Source organism: Chinchilla lanigera, unplaced genomic scaffold (assembly GCF_000276665.1).
Source record: "Chinchilla lanigera isolate Chin_1 unplaced genomic scaffold, ChiLan1.0 scaffold00057, whole genome shotgun sequence".
NCBI lineage: Eukaryota > Metazoa > Chordata > Mammalia > Rodentia > Chinchillidae > Chinchilla > Chinchilla lanigera.
Window position 1 is genome coordinate 12,984,788 of NW_004955458.1, and position 18,268 is coordinate 13,003,055.

The window sequence follows — 18,268 nt, forward strand, 5'->3', positions numbered from 1 at the left end:
GACGAGCGGCAGAGGGTTCACCCGGACTCAGGTTCAGACTTGTTTCACATTTCTCAGCAAGTCTGTCTGCATATCTGACCACTGTCTGAAGAGTGAGATGAGACACTCAATACTGTTTTCGGTTTTGACACAGAAAGTTTCAGCTGCAAAGCCAACTCTCCCCACTTGGACGTTAAGGACAATTGTGCCTAGCATCTTGAGTAAGTCACCACAAATGACAGCCATCCCAGAAGCAATTCCCAAGCCCTGCCAGCCTCCCTGTGGCTCAACCTCTGGTCCCGGGGGTCTCAGGTACCAAACCAACACCTGCTTCACAGAGATGGTGCTGGTTTTCCTGCACATCACCAGGGATTTAGGTTTACCCTCGGCAGACACCACTGGCCAATCCCGTTCACTCAACCTGACAATTCAGGTAATGTTGGTTTAGAGGACAGCCTTGCACTACCTGGGGAGCTACGACAATGACAGCGACAGCAAAGCCAACTGTAGCCTTTCAACCCGAGAGGAAGCGTTCTTGGTTTGTGCCACTAGGAACTTACAGGTCTGGAGACAAATTGGGTCGGAAAGGCAGCTGCTGCCTCCTCTCTGGAGAGTCTGCTTGGCAGAGGAGACAGAAAGACAGCTGCTTCAGACACGGTGTCCCGCTGCTCTCTGACAACCGAGCGGCATCCAGGGCGCGAAACGGGAGGGCCGGGTGCTGGGACGGCGGCTCTAACTACCAGTAGGCCAAGGGCTGAGCAGTGTTGCACTCTGCGCTGCTGTCCTGACTGACCCCGGAGCACCTTCACACAGCTATCACTTCACGTGAGAACCAAGAGCAGGAGCTAGCCAGAAGTCTCCCAGAGCTCTGACCAAGGCACAGGCAGGCAGTCCCGTAATCACTGCCAGAACGGTCGCTTGGCCTTTCTGTTTGCTCCAGGCGTTCTCAGGTTGTCCCTGTTCTGCCACCTTTGTTCAGGACTGGCTGCCATTTTGGCGCCTTCCTCTCTCCTCAGCCTCTGCCTTCCAGCTCCTAGATCACTCTGGCCTGGATGTTCTCCAGCTCGTACCCTTTCCTGATTCCGTGTGCAACTGGTAGACCTCCATTCCCCTGAGGCCTACGCTGGCCTCGCTGCCAAAGGCCATTTGCTGGGACACCTGCAGGGATTTGGGCCCAGGCTCCCTCTCTTCACGCTAGGGATTGCGGACATCTGACATTGCAAAGAGCTGCAGAGAAGAAAAGAGCTCTAGGTCCCATCTTAGGGAGAGACTGTTATTCATTTGAGGATCACGGTCCTCCTGGACAAGCAGTACGACAGAACAATGTGAAGAAAGAGGTACAATGTGAAGAAAGAGGGGGCTTTCTCGGAGAAACTGGACAGTAAGCAAAGAGCACAACCTCCAGAGAGCTATACCCCTTGTACAAGAGGATCCTGTAGGTAATATAAAATTTCACAGGGGACAAATAAATAGGTTTGGTCATAACAGAGATGCGCGAGGAGATCAGGGAGTGATGAATGTCCCCAGGCTAGAGAGTAAAGGGAAAGTTATTAGCATTTCTAAAGAGAGGCAGTGGAGGCTCCAATACGGAAGAGATAAGACAAGGATCAAAAACAGAAAAGCTGTCTAACAAGCCTGCCCAAGGGCCATCTGAGACAGGGGACAGCACCTCTGTTTGACTTACCATTTCTGTTGCATGGAGCTCAGGCGCAAAGGTGGACGGTGACTTGTAGAAAAGTGATAAGATGCAAATTGCATTCTGTCTGGGGAAGATGCAAATGGCACCTGCTCTGCCCCTGAGAAAAACCAGCCTCCCTGATGGCTTTCTTCCCTGCAAGTCACGGACCAGCTGGAGTCTTATGGGTTGTACTCCATTGCTTTTTCCCGCTGTAAGCAAGCCTTGCCACCCTACTGCCACTCCTTGTCACTTAAACAAACAAGCCTTTCCTGACATGGGCCAGTCGCTTATACAAAAGTGGTTTTTAAGAAAAATTTAAAAAGTATTTCTGAACAGAATCGCAGACAAGGGAAGCTAATGGCAGCGATACATTTTGAGGACAGCCAGAGTTGAATGTTGTTATTTAGATAAAGCACACAATCCCAAGGTCAACCCTTATTCTCCAACTCCACGTTTTCCCCAAGATCCCCTTGTTATCGTCCCTGGATTCACGGGGAGAGAACACAAGCGTCGGACTGCGGCGGGGACTGCCGCTAGTGACCAGACACCTTGGTCTGTTCTCGGGAAAAGACCCCCGCTCTGGCGTCCTTCTCTGCCTCTGCGGGCTCTCTGCAGCTGTCTGGAGCTCGTGTCAGTCTGGCCTGCCGAGGATATCTCATTTCCGAGCTGTCACATCGGCTGCGGCAAGACTCTCCGTGAGAGTGCCCTCACCAGAAGTGCTACTCTGTGAGGTCTCCTCTTGGTAACAGGTAACCTGCCCCCGCTTTGCTAATTGAGAAAACACAGATCTACCTGGTAACAAAGCCTGTGTTCTCACAGTTTATCATGCCTCGCCTGAAGAGAGGGACGTTCAACCTAGCAGACACAGAGCAGGGCAAAGCAAAAGGTTGATGTATCTGCGCACTGCTTTTAGTATTTAATGATCTCCACAGTAGACACATGGAGAGGGTCTGCACCTGGCAGAAGAACTTGTGTGAACTTGGACGCCCTTTCTCAATGTGTAGTGAAGAAAGAGGGCCTGTAAGATAGGAAAACAGGTCTTTCCATTTCATTTGGCCCTCCAGGGTTGAGCTTGTTTCGGACTTGGGAGAAAGGTGCAAAGGAAGCTGGTATTAAAAACTGAAGGTGCTCCTCTTCCCAAGGAGTGAAAGGGCTTTACTATACCGCTACGAGGAAAGCGTCCCTCTCCCGCATGTACCGCCCTGGCAAAGTAACCTTGGGCGGGGAAAAGCTGATGACAGCAAAACAAGTTGCTCATGAGTGAGTCTGGTGTTCCCGCAATGAGCCACAAGCAGCTCTAAATAAAAGCAGGTACCGAGAAATTATCTCAGAAACCTTTCTGTACAAATAAAAATAGCTGAATAAAACTAAGAAGTATAATCTTACTGAAAACCATGAATGATGCAGAATAAGGGGCTGTCACTATGAATTTTGTTTTAAAAAGTTCGCATGCTCTGAATGGAGAACTTTCTTCTCTACAAAGGTTTTTTTCTTTAAGGTGTACTATGAAGTGAAGCTAGAATGCATCTCAGAAATGGATTAAGCGGACACCAAAGGATATTTAAGTTTCAGCAGGGAAAGAGAGGTTATCAATGACCTGTAGCTAGGATCACAAGCTCCTTATCTGCAAAGAGAAAGAATGTGTGATAAGCTGTAGTACAAAACAGAATTCATTTCAGAGATAAAATACCCAAGCTCCCGGGCCCAAGACGCAGCGCTTTTCCTCTTTGGCCTGCCACCCTGTTGCTGCCTGTGGTTTCACCGAAACAGAATAATCACCTGCAGGGAGCACAGACCTAGGAGGTGATTCTCCACCCGTAGTCCTCAAAACTAACGCCTAAAATGTAGCTTCTTGGCACACAATCCCCCAGACACTGGAAAGGTAAGTGGGTGGGGCTTAGGATCCTACGTTGCTACAAGCACCCGGAACAAAGGTCTTCAGAAGTGCACGAGCCAAACCACTGTCTATGGCTGTAGTCCTCAAACTGTTGGTTGTCCCCTGTGACTAAGTCTTTAAATCAGCTTCATGCGATTAGCATTTGACGAGAAGCAGAAAGTCTGTATAGGATGCAGCAGATATTGGATTCATTCTCACATGTAATGGGTGTACCTGTGCACCGAATTCGTCAGCACAGCGCATTTCAGGCAGTTCGGAGGAGCTGAGGAAGGTGGAGCAGCGGCGTCCTAAGGGGACCCAGTGCCGCTCCTCTGGCTTGCCTTCACTGGTCCCCCCCCCCCACACTAAGCGCCACGTCACTCATCTCCAACGTCCTCCTGCTTTGCAGAGCCGAAAAGAAAGTACAGCTGCTTTTCTGCCTATTTCTACGTGTTAGGGATGACAATTAGCTTTTCGGTTTCAGGAACAATTGTAGACAACTTGAAAGAAATGCTGTGAAGACCCCGGTGGAGCCTCTGAAACATGGATGACAAGAATGAGTGTAAGCCGCCCAGTGCTAGGGACCGTGCCAAGGTCTGAAGGAAGGAAAGAATGGAGGGAAGAGATGGGTAGAAGACGAGTAAACAACAGAGAGTAAACTGCGATGCAAGAAACTGGTAGATAAGCCAGTACTAATTCTTTCTGTAGGAAAATAATGTCAGTAATGCATTCCCAGGAAATGGGGTAGATTTAGCGCCCACCCCCATGAGATGGACCCTTGTCCATTCATTCACGTTCTCTTGACCCAAATTCTGGTGGCAATGATAAGACTTCGTAGTTGTTCCCCTGAAAGCGACCAGATCTGAACTTTTACCAAGTGGCAAATGGCCATCAGAAAGACAGCAACCGGAAAATAACATGGGGTTAGAACGTCAGAGTGTTTGCCTCACCTGGCCTGCCCATTTTGTCTTTGCAGCTCCTGGGGGATTTCTCTACTGGAGACAGTCAGGAAAGTTTGCCAAAGGGGCTTCGTGGAAGGAAAACCAGCCCTAAGTCTGACTGCCAAGTTAAGTGTTCTGCCTTTAATTATCTTCAACTAGAGGAAAAGGTATTTTCTGTTGTCCTAGTCCCCCTCCTCTCCACTACACCAAGAATACATTTTCCTAAATTTCACAAATGTTTGTCACAGACGTGCAGGATCTTAGAGAGAAGATAACTCAAAGTTCTACTAGTAAGTCCTTGCGTTTTCCATGATGTCAGTAATCTTCTGTGCTCAAAAGACACCCACATGCAAGACACAAGCAGTTAACCGTTTGCTGTGAGGTTAGTACTTCTTCTAATAACCATTTCCTTCCCAACGACTTCAGCGCTGGAGGGTGTTAAGCAACAAATACTTTGCATGGCCAATCAGAGTAACTGAATTCACTTAAAACAGAGGATACCTGATATGTGAGCATGAATCACTCGAGCAATCCCACAGCATCAGGCCCCAGCCTCCTCGGTCACATCTTCACTTAGATACACAATTTAGGGGTGTTCTAATTCTAGGACACTACTTCTTTTTGAATCTCTTTTTGTTGAGGATTAGTTGGAAGTAAAATGAAGCTCCATGAAAAATGCACTTACGGCCACTGTTTAGGACAAAGGACTGAAATCCAAAGGGAACAAGAGCGCGCTGCTCATCTGATCAAGTCGGCCCACCCTTGTCTGTGATCTTGCGGGCTCGCGGTTCACACACCGCCACCGCGGTGTTCCAGCCAGTCCGCTCGCTGCTGTCCATCAGGCCGATACGTGGATGACACATAGTTTTCTTTCTAACAAGATCTATTTTCTAGCAGAGCCACTGTTTAAGAACCTCAGCTATAATAACTTCCACATCCAAATCACTGTCATTATCTTTGCTAAAGGTCTTTTGTATTCCTGGGCCATCAATAATTGTCCTTTGAGGAGACCGCTTCACTTCAGAAGGAAACAGAATGTCTATTTTATACTCGCAATTTCCTGATCCTATAAATGGAGATAATAAACATCTGATATGAAAGGCTACTGCGAACGCTAAAAATACACAGCACACAGACAGCGTCGGTACTCGGCATGCGTTGGCGCCTTTTCTCTGCGGGGTGGAGGGGGGTGGGCTATCAAACACGGTCTGCTCTGCCCAGGCAGAAAGAAAAGTAGGGAAGGCAGAGTTCACAGGCATTCGAGGGAGTTAGGAGGGGACAGACTTTTCCTGACACAGCACAATTTGCATCCAATATGGTGGAGTCTGCAGTTCAATCAACAGGAAGTTCCCACAGCCCAGAGGCACGTACCAATTTGTACATTAGGACATGTGACTTCAAGCACACATAGCAGTTCAAGATAGCTGAATAAACAAGTTCACTGGTGGCCCGGGGCCAGACCAGGGTCCTCACACTAAAATGTCAGGAACTCCTTTGCTTCTCTGGAAGTCCGTAATTTCTCCTAAGGCACAGGGCTCCAATTCTAGGCTCTGGGTGTGTGGTTCTCTCAGGGCCATCTTTGATAGCACTTTGTACACGCCTCTCTGTCCTCGGGACACCACTCCTTTCTTCCACCTTCCTCTGTATGGTCAATACCTGTGTGCAGGAAGTCTTTCCTGTCACTTTCATAGTGGACAAAGGTCCACCCTCCTCACTCCAAGGCTCCAAGGCTCCACACTCCAGGCTCGCCGCTCTCACTGCGCTAACCCCCTGCCTTCCCGCTGTTTCCCAGACTGTCTCGGTCTTGCCTAAGGTTTCCTTGGATTGTAACACAAAAAATTGTGTTGCGTCTGTATTAAAATGTGTAGGATCTGCATTAAATGAATGGGTGAATGTGCAGTGAGAGAAAGAACCTAGGGCTGGAACCCCGTTTTACAACCCTTTCTTCCATCATACTTTTTTCCAGTGGAAATAAAAGGCTAAATTATACAGGGTTGTTAGGGAAACTGATGCCTTTACAGGAGAAGGGATAGCTGGTCTTTTATCTCCTTTCAATGTTACCTCTGAGTAAGATGAATAACTAATCTCTCCAGTTATAGATTACCAATTACAGGGAGGGTCTTGGTTCTCATGAACAGTGGGGTGAGATTGCTACTATACATTCTTATTTATTAACAAAAAAATGATAGATTCAGAAAAAAGAAAGCAAAACAGAGACATCTACCTACTACTACACTCCTTGGCTGTGCTTTCTGTAAACATTGTCACTCACATCTGCCAAATGTGAGCTGTGCCAGCAGCTCCAGACTTCAGCTCTGAGTGAGACAGTGGCTTTATTTCACGAAGTGAGACAGTTCTCCTAGTCAGAAATGCAACATAGCCAGGGTTTACCCTATCCTGGCCCAAGACATCTAGCTAATATCTTGCGGAGGAATTTATGTCTTTTGAATAACATAATTATCTTCCATGGGCCTATAATTAAAAATTAAAACTACATGAAATTTGAACTTCCTTTTCAGGGAAGCTATGTATATAGGAGGTTTAGAAAATATTTCCTCCTTCCACTGAAGACGGAATAATAGACTAACTCATCCAAGCTCCATGTGACGCTGGAACCCAACTTTTTACATGCTCTTTGGTCACTGGTACATTTCTAGTACACGCACTGCTTGAACACTGGTCTGCTTGCTTGGGATCGTGTTTGAGAACAAAGACTCTGGAGTCAGCCTTTGAGCTCCGGCTCCTCTCGGACCACGCCCACATTGTCCCCTCCGCAGGCTCGCAGCAAAGCATCACGACCTGCAGAACGGTCACCAAATCCGACTTCAGGGAAGGAGAAGAAAGCTTACCAACCTTGTGCAGCTCCACAGGAGTTGGGGACATTATCTCTTTTATTTCTTGCTTCATTTTTCTCAGGGTCACAGACTTCCTGCCCACGTCAGAGGGCAGGGTGTTGCTCCGGGTTGTTTGGCTGTAGTGCGGCCTCGAGCTGCTCCGCTCCTGGAAGCTGGCCTGCCGCCCCAGCTGGTTGCGAGGTGTTGGGGCCTCGTGATTCAAACTCAGAGTGCTCCCCGACATGATTGTTGCCTGTGGCATCGACAATTTTCAGGGACAATTAAGCCACAAATAAGGAAAAAGTTTGGTTGCTCAACATTAAGCAGTCAAAAACGGTCTCTTCGGGGCATAACCAAAGGCTGGGAAATGGACATACTAATTGAACTATGAAAGTCTGGAAAATGCTTCGCCAGTGACATTTATGAGGGCGCATCTCAAATCCAGTGTAAGAACTTAAGCTTCTGAGTTTATTTAATCAAATACCACCCCTAGCAGTTTAGACTCACATTTGCTTACTGCAAGCTACTTTTAGGCATTAAATTTCTACTGAGTGGCTTCTAACCAATGGGATTAATCGCAGTCCATCTGACAGAAATGAGTGGGGAACTTTTCAATGGAAACCAGTGGCCTCTGTTTGCAATGCTTCCTGTTTCCAACTGGAGCTAAAAATGGGTTAGACTGGGGTTATTGATTCCAAGGCAAGGGGCTTTCCTCAAGTGCACTGCCTGCCATTCCATACCGTCTTCCCTTTGGCTGAGTACCCTGCCCTACAGGCTTGCAGAGCAGTAGGTTTCCATGTCTTTTGGTGTGAATCAGTGTTTCTTAAAAATGGTCTTTGCATAGGATCTTCAGAGAGGTTAAGATAGTCACTTCTTGTGTGATTGGACTCAACCCTTTGCTCAAAAGTGAGGAGGCTCAGATTGGATTTCACCAGTGAATGGGGAAGTCTGTGCAGTTTCAGATATGTTTCCTGCATCATCCATAAGCAACAGCAAGACTAGATCCCAAAGATGACTGAATCTCAGTCGTGGAACAAAAGAGGATTTGAGATGAGCATGTTGGAGATGTTCATTTCCTATGTCAGAGGACGCTAAGATTCTAACACCATGACTGTAACCAGCTCTGACATGATGGCTCCACAGATGTGAACTAGAACTGGTACATCTTCCTGAAGCCACAGGGACAGAACACGTTTCCTATGCACATACGCGTGTGACTGACGAAACCACGATTTACTTGTTTTAGTAACACTGATGCTAAAAGCAACAGAGCTGAATTTCCTGAGTCCTTTGAATGTATTCATTCATGTAAGCCCCATAAGTCTGTGAGGGAGGCACTCTTGTTACTCCTACTTTACAGGTTAGGAGACTGAGGCAAAGAGACCCAGACTTAATGTCATCACTGAGTATAGGGCACTCTAAAGTGATTTATTAAAGAGAGATTAATAATGTTGCAAAATGAGCAACATTTTCATTTGTCATCTAAGATATCATAATTCCAAAATTCATCTAGTGTTCAGCTATATGTGCATTACTAACAAAGGTTGTGAGTAATACCCAAGTATTGTCTCACATGTACATATATCTAACAAGTGCTGAAAGAAACAAAAGCAAACTAACTAAGGGCCAGGGATACAGCTCAGGGGTGCAGTGCCTGCCTGGCAAAGCGAGAGAGGTCCTGAGTTTGATTCCTGGTACCCACAAAAAAATTAAATAAATAAAAGCAAACTAACTAGTATTCTGACTAGATTTGTTCTCACTGATCATTTTGAAAAAGAAAATTATAACTGTGAAAGAAAACATGCTATGTCCTATGTATGTATAGAATATCATCTAATACTTAAATAACCTGTATGGTAGAGATCGTAATTATTGTATCTCTCAATTGTTCAAGCAAGGACAGAGATGCCTGAGTGACTTTGGCAACCTGCCCAAGAACCTGGGTCTAGAACATGTGTTCTTGAACCTGGCTGCATCTCTTTTCAGTCCAGTATTAATGGAACTCTATAAAATTCCTTCTTGGTAGGTAAAAAGGCCTGGGACATGTACACACAGGTAGGTATCCATATTATGGTTTACTTCAGATAGATACCCTTTGTAAGTTCATCCAGACCTTTGCTGTTGTGGGACATCCTGTATTTTCTGTACTTACATGTCATTTCTATGCTTAGGCTACAGCGTAACTGACAGCATCCAGTGGTTGTTTTCCTGCTGCGGTGACCATCCATTTCTTATTTTTACCTACTTAGACTATTACCTGCTTTGGTTCACATCTGTTTTTTTGTTTTTGTTTTTTTTTTCACTCTTTTTCATGGAACCAGCCTGAAAAATGTTGGAAGTAAAACACTTAATCACTACAGCAGGGAGATGACAGGCTTGCTTTGGTGAGTCTAAGCTGCCGAAGAAGTTACATGTGGATTTATAGAGAGTTCCAGTGGAAGAAATGAGATCTTAACAACAGTCATTTACTGTAAATTTTCAAAACATAGGTTGACTGCTTTGTTTAAAGTGAACTCCAAGTGAATCAGAAGCATCTAAAAAGGGATATAAAAGTTAAAGCACAAATATAATTTAGGCTCTGACATTTAGTTAAATCTTCTTCCTCCATTATATTACACAGAAAATAGTTAAGGTAGTTTTCATTAATCAAGCAGTGGCAAACATAATAATAGCTAACTTTTATTGAACACTTTATTGAAATTTATTAAGTGCCCTGTTCTTACTTAATTGCCATGTAAGTATTAATTCATTATTATTCATATATTTTATAGAAGAAATATCTGGTAAGAGAGGTTTAGTTTAGTTAGGTTAGTTTAGTTAGGTTAGTTTAGTTAGGTTAGTTTAGTTTTAACTTTCTCCTTTGTTAAAGTTACACATTTTTCTCTTTTGTTAAAGTTACACATTTTTTCAGTTCCAAAGTTGAATCTACATATTGCTAGCAATGTGGAAAATGACTAATAAGTTAATTAATTTTCATTTCAATTGTAATCATTTTTTATCCCAGCCAATCTACATTTATACATGTTATAGGGGCTCTAACTTTTAATATTGGATATAAACTTCATAGGCAGAATCTAGTTCCAATAATATTTTTGGCCTAACAGCATTTCTAGTCAAGGGAATGGAGTTCATTTAACCTAATAAATGAATATTCTGTGTGATTAAAATATAAATATCATCCTAATTTATGAATCTGCCAATCTTTTGTCCTACGTGAAGATCTAATTTGTCTTTGACCTATTTCCTTTCCACATTTATAATTTCGAGAGTCCTACCTGCACAGAGTTACGCTACAGCAAATTTACAGGGTGCCACAGGGAACGGTGGGGCTATGTTTTCATGGCGTTACTCCATTTCCAGGTGAAAATGCAACTTTATCATATTACTTTTCTTGTCTTTTTGGTAGTAGGCATCGAACCCAGGGCTTCATGCGTGCTAAGCAAGTGCTTTACCACCGAGCCCACCCTTTTCAAAAATCTCATTTTGAGGCAGGGTCTCATGAAAGGCCTCAAGCTGGCCTCAAACTCGCAATCTTCCTGCCTCGGCTGGCATCTGAACATCTGAGATTATAGGCTTGTGCCACCGTGCCCGGTTCAAGCTGCCTTTTGGTACCATATTCTTTTTGCCTAATGTAAAAGCAGATATGAAAAGACCAGTTCTTCAAAGGAGAAGCATCGAAATGCAAAGGCCATGTAGTCAAAGCACGCCTGCAAGAACAAAGGTATAGCCTAGAATTGTGAATTGTGCTCATGGTTCGCTGTGAGGCACTCTTAATTCTGCATAAGAGGAGGTGGTAAAAGTTTAAATAAACCAGCTGATACTTCAGGTTCTGATTTTTTGAAAGTTGTATAAATATGAATCAATTGCTAACATCTTAATTTGCTTAAATTTTGTAGGATTATCCATGTCCAGATCCTTTAACTATGCTCTGAAGCTAAAATTCATGCCAGGTCATACTATGATGTCCATAAACTTGAACTAATATTTTTTTCTTAAATTGTCTTTGCAGATTCACAAACATTAAATTCACATAAGATATCCACACATGCAACTGAGAAGCAAAACAATATAAAGATGAATAATCATTTTAGAATCGCAAGAGTTTCACCCAGTTATGCCATTCACATTCCTTACGGTGACTTGGGGACCTCGTATGACACCAAAATAAAAATGAGACTTTTGCCACTTTACTTTTTACAGCTCAGAAAATTTAAAAGAACATAAAAGGAAATAGTCTAGGACCTCCCAGACTACAGTGTGGATACTGTCAGCAAAGTCGTGGCTTTGATGAGAGGATTCGCCAGGAGTTCAGCTCTTCCACTCCATCTCACTTGTCCTCAAATCCACATGAAGTTCACATGGAATCGGGATTTGTAATTAACAGAGAAGTACTAGGCAACGTTTTGCCTGCTGATCAAAGAGACTGGCCTTTTTCACCAGCTGCATTGTCATCCACTTTAAAGGCAAAATCAGACAACAATAACATTTCCTCTTATGTTCCTCTTAAGGATCAAATTAATTTCTACACCAGGTACAATGAAAACATGCCAAAGAAACCCTTCTAAAGCAGCTAACAGGATGGGATGCACCACTGCTGGGAGACTTGGCCCACTCCTTAGCGCTGTGGGGGGGGGGGGCGGGAACAGTCGGGGTTAGCGGGAGCACTGGCAAAAGCCACAAGTCAGTAAGCTTGGGGTGGGAATGGGGAATAATACTTTCAACGGCATTGGATAAAATCAAATTGCTGTCCAGAAGGCAAGGGGCAGGGAAGGCAGCTTCACAAGCAAAAATATAAACAGAAAGGGTAGCTACCAAGAGAGTCATGTTTCTCAAAGACACACGCCTGTCAGCTTTCTCCTGTGGAAAGGGGTTAAAGCTTTTAAATGAACTGGTGTGATCAATGCAAACTCAAAAGGACCAAAAAAACATGAATGTAGAAACAAGAAAAGTGAGTACTGGGATGGTGGTTACCTCAAGTTCTCGCAGAATTCCCGACTGGCCGCAGGTTTCTAAGTCCTCCAGGGCCTGAGACCAGAAATTCTCCTCTTGCTCAGCCTCTGCACTGTCCGAAGTTCCTGCAAAACTGTCACCCAGAAACACAGGCTGAGCTAAGACTTGCCACATGTAATCCCTCCCATCCAGACTCTCTCGCTCCTTCATCTCCTACAAAGAGGAGAAAGAGATTCTTTTTGGATCTGTCTTTCATCCAAATGTGGCTTCCAAGTAAAGCCAGCTCCCAGGATCCTTTAGGAAATGCAGGGTGTCATGAAGAATGAAGGGAAGGTGCACCCACTGTCCTACGGACTCACTTTCAGGTTACTGATAAGTGCTGATGGATGAGCTGCTGGGATGGAAAGTAACAGGAAAACACGCTTCGGCTGCTCAACTACAGGGAAATGTAAATCTCTTAGAGAAAACAGGTTTCCCCACTTATTACAAAGAATAGCACACATACATTCAGTGCTATCACTTTTTATAAATTTCCTGAAAATATCTGGAGAACAAAATCCTAAATGTAATTCTCCATTAAAAATCTGGGACTCTTGATGTATTAAAAAAAAAAAAAGCAGAAGGAGCTGGCTGCCACAAAGCCAGCGCTTTCTCCCAAGGCGACCACTTGCATTAGGGGAAACCTGGCTCTTTCCTGGTGTGAGGCTGTACCCGGCTGTCGCTGCTGACGCGCAATCACCATGGATGATCATGGGGGCTTCGAGAACCGTGCGACCACATGAACCACCGGAAGCGGAGAAGTTCAGCTCTTGCCCAGATGACCATGAAGTCACCTTGGACAGGGCAGCAGCAGATGGAAACCTTACCCACTGGCTGTGGACCGGTCCCAGTCTTCATTACTCAGCCCTACATCCGGGTAAGTCTGGCTTCGTGGCTTGGGGACTGGGGACAGACTGCCTCTCTGCTTCGGATTCCTCCAGTCGTAGGTATTGAAAGTGTATCCTGGGGCCTGAAAACTGGTGCCTAAAACATAAACGAAGTGTTAGGAGTGGGCTTGAAGATCAGGTCATCCGCTAAGAAATGACACTGTTGGCTGACAGAGGGGTCAAATAGCAACAGCACCAACAACAAAACAGCAAACATGCGTGTAGTGGGTGTTTATCATGTGTTTATCACTATTTATTCTTCACAACCAACTCTGAAAGCAGGTGCCATAACTATTTGCATTTTACGGATGATGCTAAAGACCTGGAACAGTGGTTCCAATACCTAAGGCTATCTGCAAACTTTCCTTGGGGCTCAGGTTATACTTTAAGAGTCGGTTTTTAGATCCTCAAGCTCCAAGTGCACTAGATACCAGACAGCTGCAGCTGACGCAGAGCCGGGGCTGCGACCTGCCAGTCCCCTTCTCACTTCCCATGTCATGCCTGCACTCCTGCCATATTACACGTGAAAGACACACTCCGACCCGTGCCAAAGCTCTCACGGTGCTTGGCCCTGCGATGTAAAGAGTTTCAGCTCCCAGATCAGGGAGTAACTTGGGAACGTCTTGGTCCTATGAGAAAGTCTGTAAGAAAGAGGGTCTTCTTTCAACCAGGCAAACACACGACAAGGTCTCCCCCTCCCTCTCCCTCTCTCTTCAGAAGTAAGAGGCACGTATCAGAGCAAGGAGGCCGATGCATTATTATATTTATTTCAGTTTCAAAACGAAGACTGACTTTTCGCACAGGGAGTTAAGTCTGATTAGCTCGACGGGTGAAACAGTGAGGAATGGCTTCGGCCGTGAGGTTGCAATGCACATTTTCTACGAGTGTCAGCTAGGTCTATGGCACCAAGATTTTAACAGAAATATATTTGAAGTATATTTCAAAAAAATAGAAATTACACTCATTGCAAGTATTTCAATTTGAAAAGAAAAATATTAGAAAACAACCTTAAGTACATGATAGGTATGCAGTTTTTCAAAATCTGGGGGCTCCAGTGGGAGAACAGAGGCGTAGTTATAGGTCTGATTCCATGGCTTGCAGTGTGACTGTCACATACTGCTGCATCCATTCCTGAAGGTCGTGGTGTGTGTATGTGTGTGTGTGTGTGTGTGTGTGTGTGTGTGTGTGTGTATACATGTGAACTGGACTGCAATACAATGTATATTTCTTACTGTGTGTAAAGCACATGGGCTTGGGTTCCCATTTTCAGATATAATTACAAGACCTGGTCACATAAGATGATTCTGTCTCCATGACATCCCTGATTTATTCTCCTTGTTTATTTAGTTTTTCTCCACTTGCCATTGGACCTTATTATAATGCCACCCTGGCGACTAGTTAGACCCCAGGGAAAACAGGGAATTCAGGCATTCCAAAGGGTAATGTTCTCTGATCCAAATATGTCAATCTCAAGCAATCAGGGCAAGACCCACCACCACATGACGGAGATGCTCTATGAACTTTCTGTTTTAGGATCCCAGGAATAGAGGCCCTTGGGGGCAGAGGAAATATCTGCAGCTCAAGAGCTCCTTCTCTTTTTCTCAGGTAACTGCAGGAGAGGGGCTAGCCATGTGGGAGGAAGTCATGTGTGATGAATGTGCAGTTTTCTGTCAAAAGTGGTGAATTCAGGAAATACACATGAATCTGCTCTTGAAAGGGAGTGGCTGGATAATACTGGACTTATTTTGGCTCTCTTTGATGTGCTATTGATTTTCTCCTTCCAAACTAAACTGAGCAACCCCAAGTATGGGAAGCCTCACTTCTTCTGACAAAAAGAATGAAGGGAAGTTCATACCTCATTCTCATCAACTGGCTTTAACCTTTTTTGTTTGTTTTTTGAGACAGAGGCTCCTTATGTGGTCCAAGCTGGCCTCAAACTTGCAGCAGTCTTCTTGCCTCGGCCTCCCAAATGCTGGGATTACAGCCATGCACCATCACACCTGGCTGATAAACTTTTTAAAAGCCAAATGTTCACTGGTGGTGTCCTTCTGGATGGGTGTCCCTTTCTGATAACCATTCACCTATATGACCACCCAATACCCTGGGATAATTTCAGCATGATTTAGACTGGGCAGACTGATTTTTAAATTTTCTTCCTAATCATTGTTTCTCAGGAGTTTGTGGTGACGTAGGCAAGAGTCTAAGGGTGGGACTAAGCAGAGGCGCAGCACCATTACTAGGAAGATGCTGACTTAGAAGGCAGGTGTATTCATAACAAGGATGCCTAGTCTTAAGAAGTGCTAAAAAATGATTGCTGCATTACCACAAAGCAGAGGAAGAAAGGGGGATCAGATTCAAGTCTTTTGCTAATGTGTGCATTTCGAAGACTTGGGTCTGGTTCCAGCACTTCCCTAGTCCCATGCTATGCTGGTCTAAAGATCAAAACAGGAAAAAACAGAGGTTCAAGTCTCAGCTCTGCCACTCCCTTGGCATCCTGGACCGAAGGATGTGGCATCCTTTCACACTTCAGTGTGAAATGAAGATGAAGACATGCCCCTGACTAGGTTGATACGAGAATGAAGGAGAAGAAACACACATAAACCCTTATGAAAGTGCCCAGAACTCAGGGAGGTTTTCATGATCATCGATGCCCATTGGCATTTATTTTCTAAGCCTTTCAACTTCCCCAGATCTCAGTTTTCTTATCGATGAAGTGGGGAGACCAGGAAAGGAGGTGAGCCCAGCATTATGCAGTGGACGTGTGGGACAGGGTCTCTTACGGGCTGACTGCCATAGAGGGACTCACATGTAGAGATAAATAATGCTGGTTCATGCCCCCAAAGCTTAGAGTCGGGATGGGAGAAAGAGCGTGAGAAACAGGCCTAGAGCTCTGATGGCTGTGGAAGTCTTATCCTTTTAGTTCGCATGCAGTAACATGGGAGGACAGAGAGCTGTTTGGGGTTAGAATGTCAGGAGAGGCGGCACGTAAACTGGGAGCTAGACGGCCCCTCAGCACCGCCTGGGCAGCAGAGTCAGGAGTTAGACGGCCCTAAGCACTGACTGGGCGGCATGTAAACTGGGAGTTAGACAGCCCCTCAGCACCGACTGGGCGGCAGAGTCAGGAGACTGCTGTCTAGCAGAAGAGTGAGACTGGCGCAGTGAAGTCCTGGTAACGCTCCTCCCCACCCTCCATTCCATGGTGGGTCCTGCTCCACTCCCAAGGAGGAAGAGAGCTCAGCAATTCCCTGGTCCCTCCTGCCGGCTGTGTGCATCCCCTGCCCTTCTGGAGCAAAGGGATTTGGCTTCCTGGTCGGTTCTGGAAAGGAGCCTGGACTTGAGCACTCGGCCCCTCCCTGGCTTTCTCTGGGCTCATGTCTCAAGAGTGGATCCCCTAGGATGGAAGTGATGTGCTAAGCACAGTGAAGCGGAAATAGTAAAGACATCAGTCCCTAGGAAGTTTGTGGAGTTAGATATCAACAACGGAGTGCCCACGTTTTACAATTTGAATTACTATACTTTTAGGATGTTCAGTTCTATTCAGCGGACCCAAATCCAGCCGAGTTTGCTCTCTAAGAACGGACTTTCCCTCACTGAAGTCTTCATGTCTATACCGGGTTGGGAAGGGAGAATAATCCTGATTTTGGGAAAAGAGAATAATTTTGATTTTGGCTGCAGATCAATCCAAGTTTTCTAGAAGCAAATTTAAAAAATTGAATTCAGATATTTTAATTCATAGCAAACTCCACTTTCCATTTCTCAATGGATTTAGACTTGATAGAGGAGAGTGTAGATTAATACATCCAGACACGAATGCTACAAGGTCCAAGGACCAAGGCTTTCTCAGAGAACAGGAGTGGGCGGTTCAGGGTACAGGGAGTCAAGGGTGCTGCATGGAAGACTAGAACACAAAGGACCCCATCATTTATTTTATTGTAGCTTTTGGACAGGGTCTCACTAGGGAGTCCACACTGGCCTTGAACTTGCTTATATAGCACAGGCTGGACTCATGCTCCCAGCGATCCTCTTGCCGCAGCTTCCTGAGTGCTGGGATTCATGAGTGTGCCACCACACCTGGCAGGATCCTGTATTTTAAACTAGGCCCTATCACTTATTCTGTAAAAATGGACAGCCTGCAAAAAAGGGGTTTCTTGTTTGAAGTATGAAAAATCAACTGTCAGAAATGTAATCGAACTTTGTTTTTATTGAACAGTAATGTAATCACATGAAGTTATAATACATGTATGACATTGTAAACTACATTTTCAGTTAAAATTGAAAAACAAAGTGAAAACCTTGTTTTTTTTTTTTTTTTTTTTTTTTAAAAGCACATGTCCTAAGTAATTTCTTTGAACTAGAAGTGGAAATCTTCATTTTTTTTTTATTTCTTTTGTTTTTGATTTTAATATCTGTTTGTATATCTTATTTCATAATGTGAGGCAATGTTTCATTTTATTTATTTGCATAATGGAAAATGTGAAGACAATAGAAGTGGTTTTTAAAATGCAGGAAACCTTGGCATGATGATGATCATTTTTAGGGTAAGTAAATCTTAGATATTTGTAAAATTCAGAGACCCCATAGTAGTTCCATTTGGTTTTCTGTACTAATGCACATTAGTATCTTCTATTTGTAGTTCTCAGCTCATACTCAGTTGTAATGGAGGAAAAGAAACTAAACAATGTTGGCCACAGGGATGGAGCTTGAAATCAGACTGTGATTTTAGAATTTACTCTTTAACTCTACCACTCTGCAATTATGGGGCTGTAGCTGTTACTGTGACTTTCATTTTTGGGAACCAATTTTAGTATAAGAAAGTGAGCTAGATAATTCATTGCCAGATTTGTTTCCCAAAGACACAAGTTTGTGAAGAAGGAGAAAATTAAATCGTACTGTTGTGCCATTTTTTTCTAATACTTCTTGCCAATAAAAATATCCGAAGTGTTTAGGTGAGCTCTAGTTTTAAATGACAGAACAAAGATAGTTCTAACTTCTCTCAGAAATCACCTCAAAATGATGACCCCCACCTTCCAAAACCCCTTCCTCAGGACCCAGATTTTACCTTCAGCATTTCTGTAACTGCAAAT

The 18,268-nt window shown here is 44.5% G+C and overlaps 1 protein-coding gene across 3 annotated transcripts in view; it reads right to left on the reverse strand.

The window, feature by feature from the left end:
- The window catches only part of Grip1 (glutamate receptor interacting protein 1), a 208,512-nt gene that overhangs the window by 13,930 nt on the left and 176,314 nt on the right, over positions 1-18,268 (reverse strand). For 2 of the 3 annotated variants that reach the window (XM_005397458.1, XM_005397455.1), the window contains 3 exons: positions 13,125-13,281; positions 12,280-12,391; positions 7,328-7,561 (listed from right to left, as the gene is read on the reverse strand). In XM_005397458.1, coding sequence (XP_005397515.1) covers positions 7,328-7,561; positions 12,280-12,391; positions 13,125-13,281 — 503 coding nt within the window. Of the gene's footprint in view, positions 1-7,327; positions 7,562-12,120; positions 12,166-12,279; positions 12,392-13,124; positions 13,282-18,268 lie in introns of all 3 variants that reach the window. The other variant, XM_005397454.1, reaches the window with a different exon arrangement.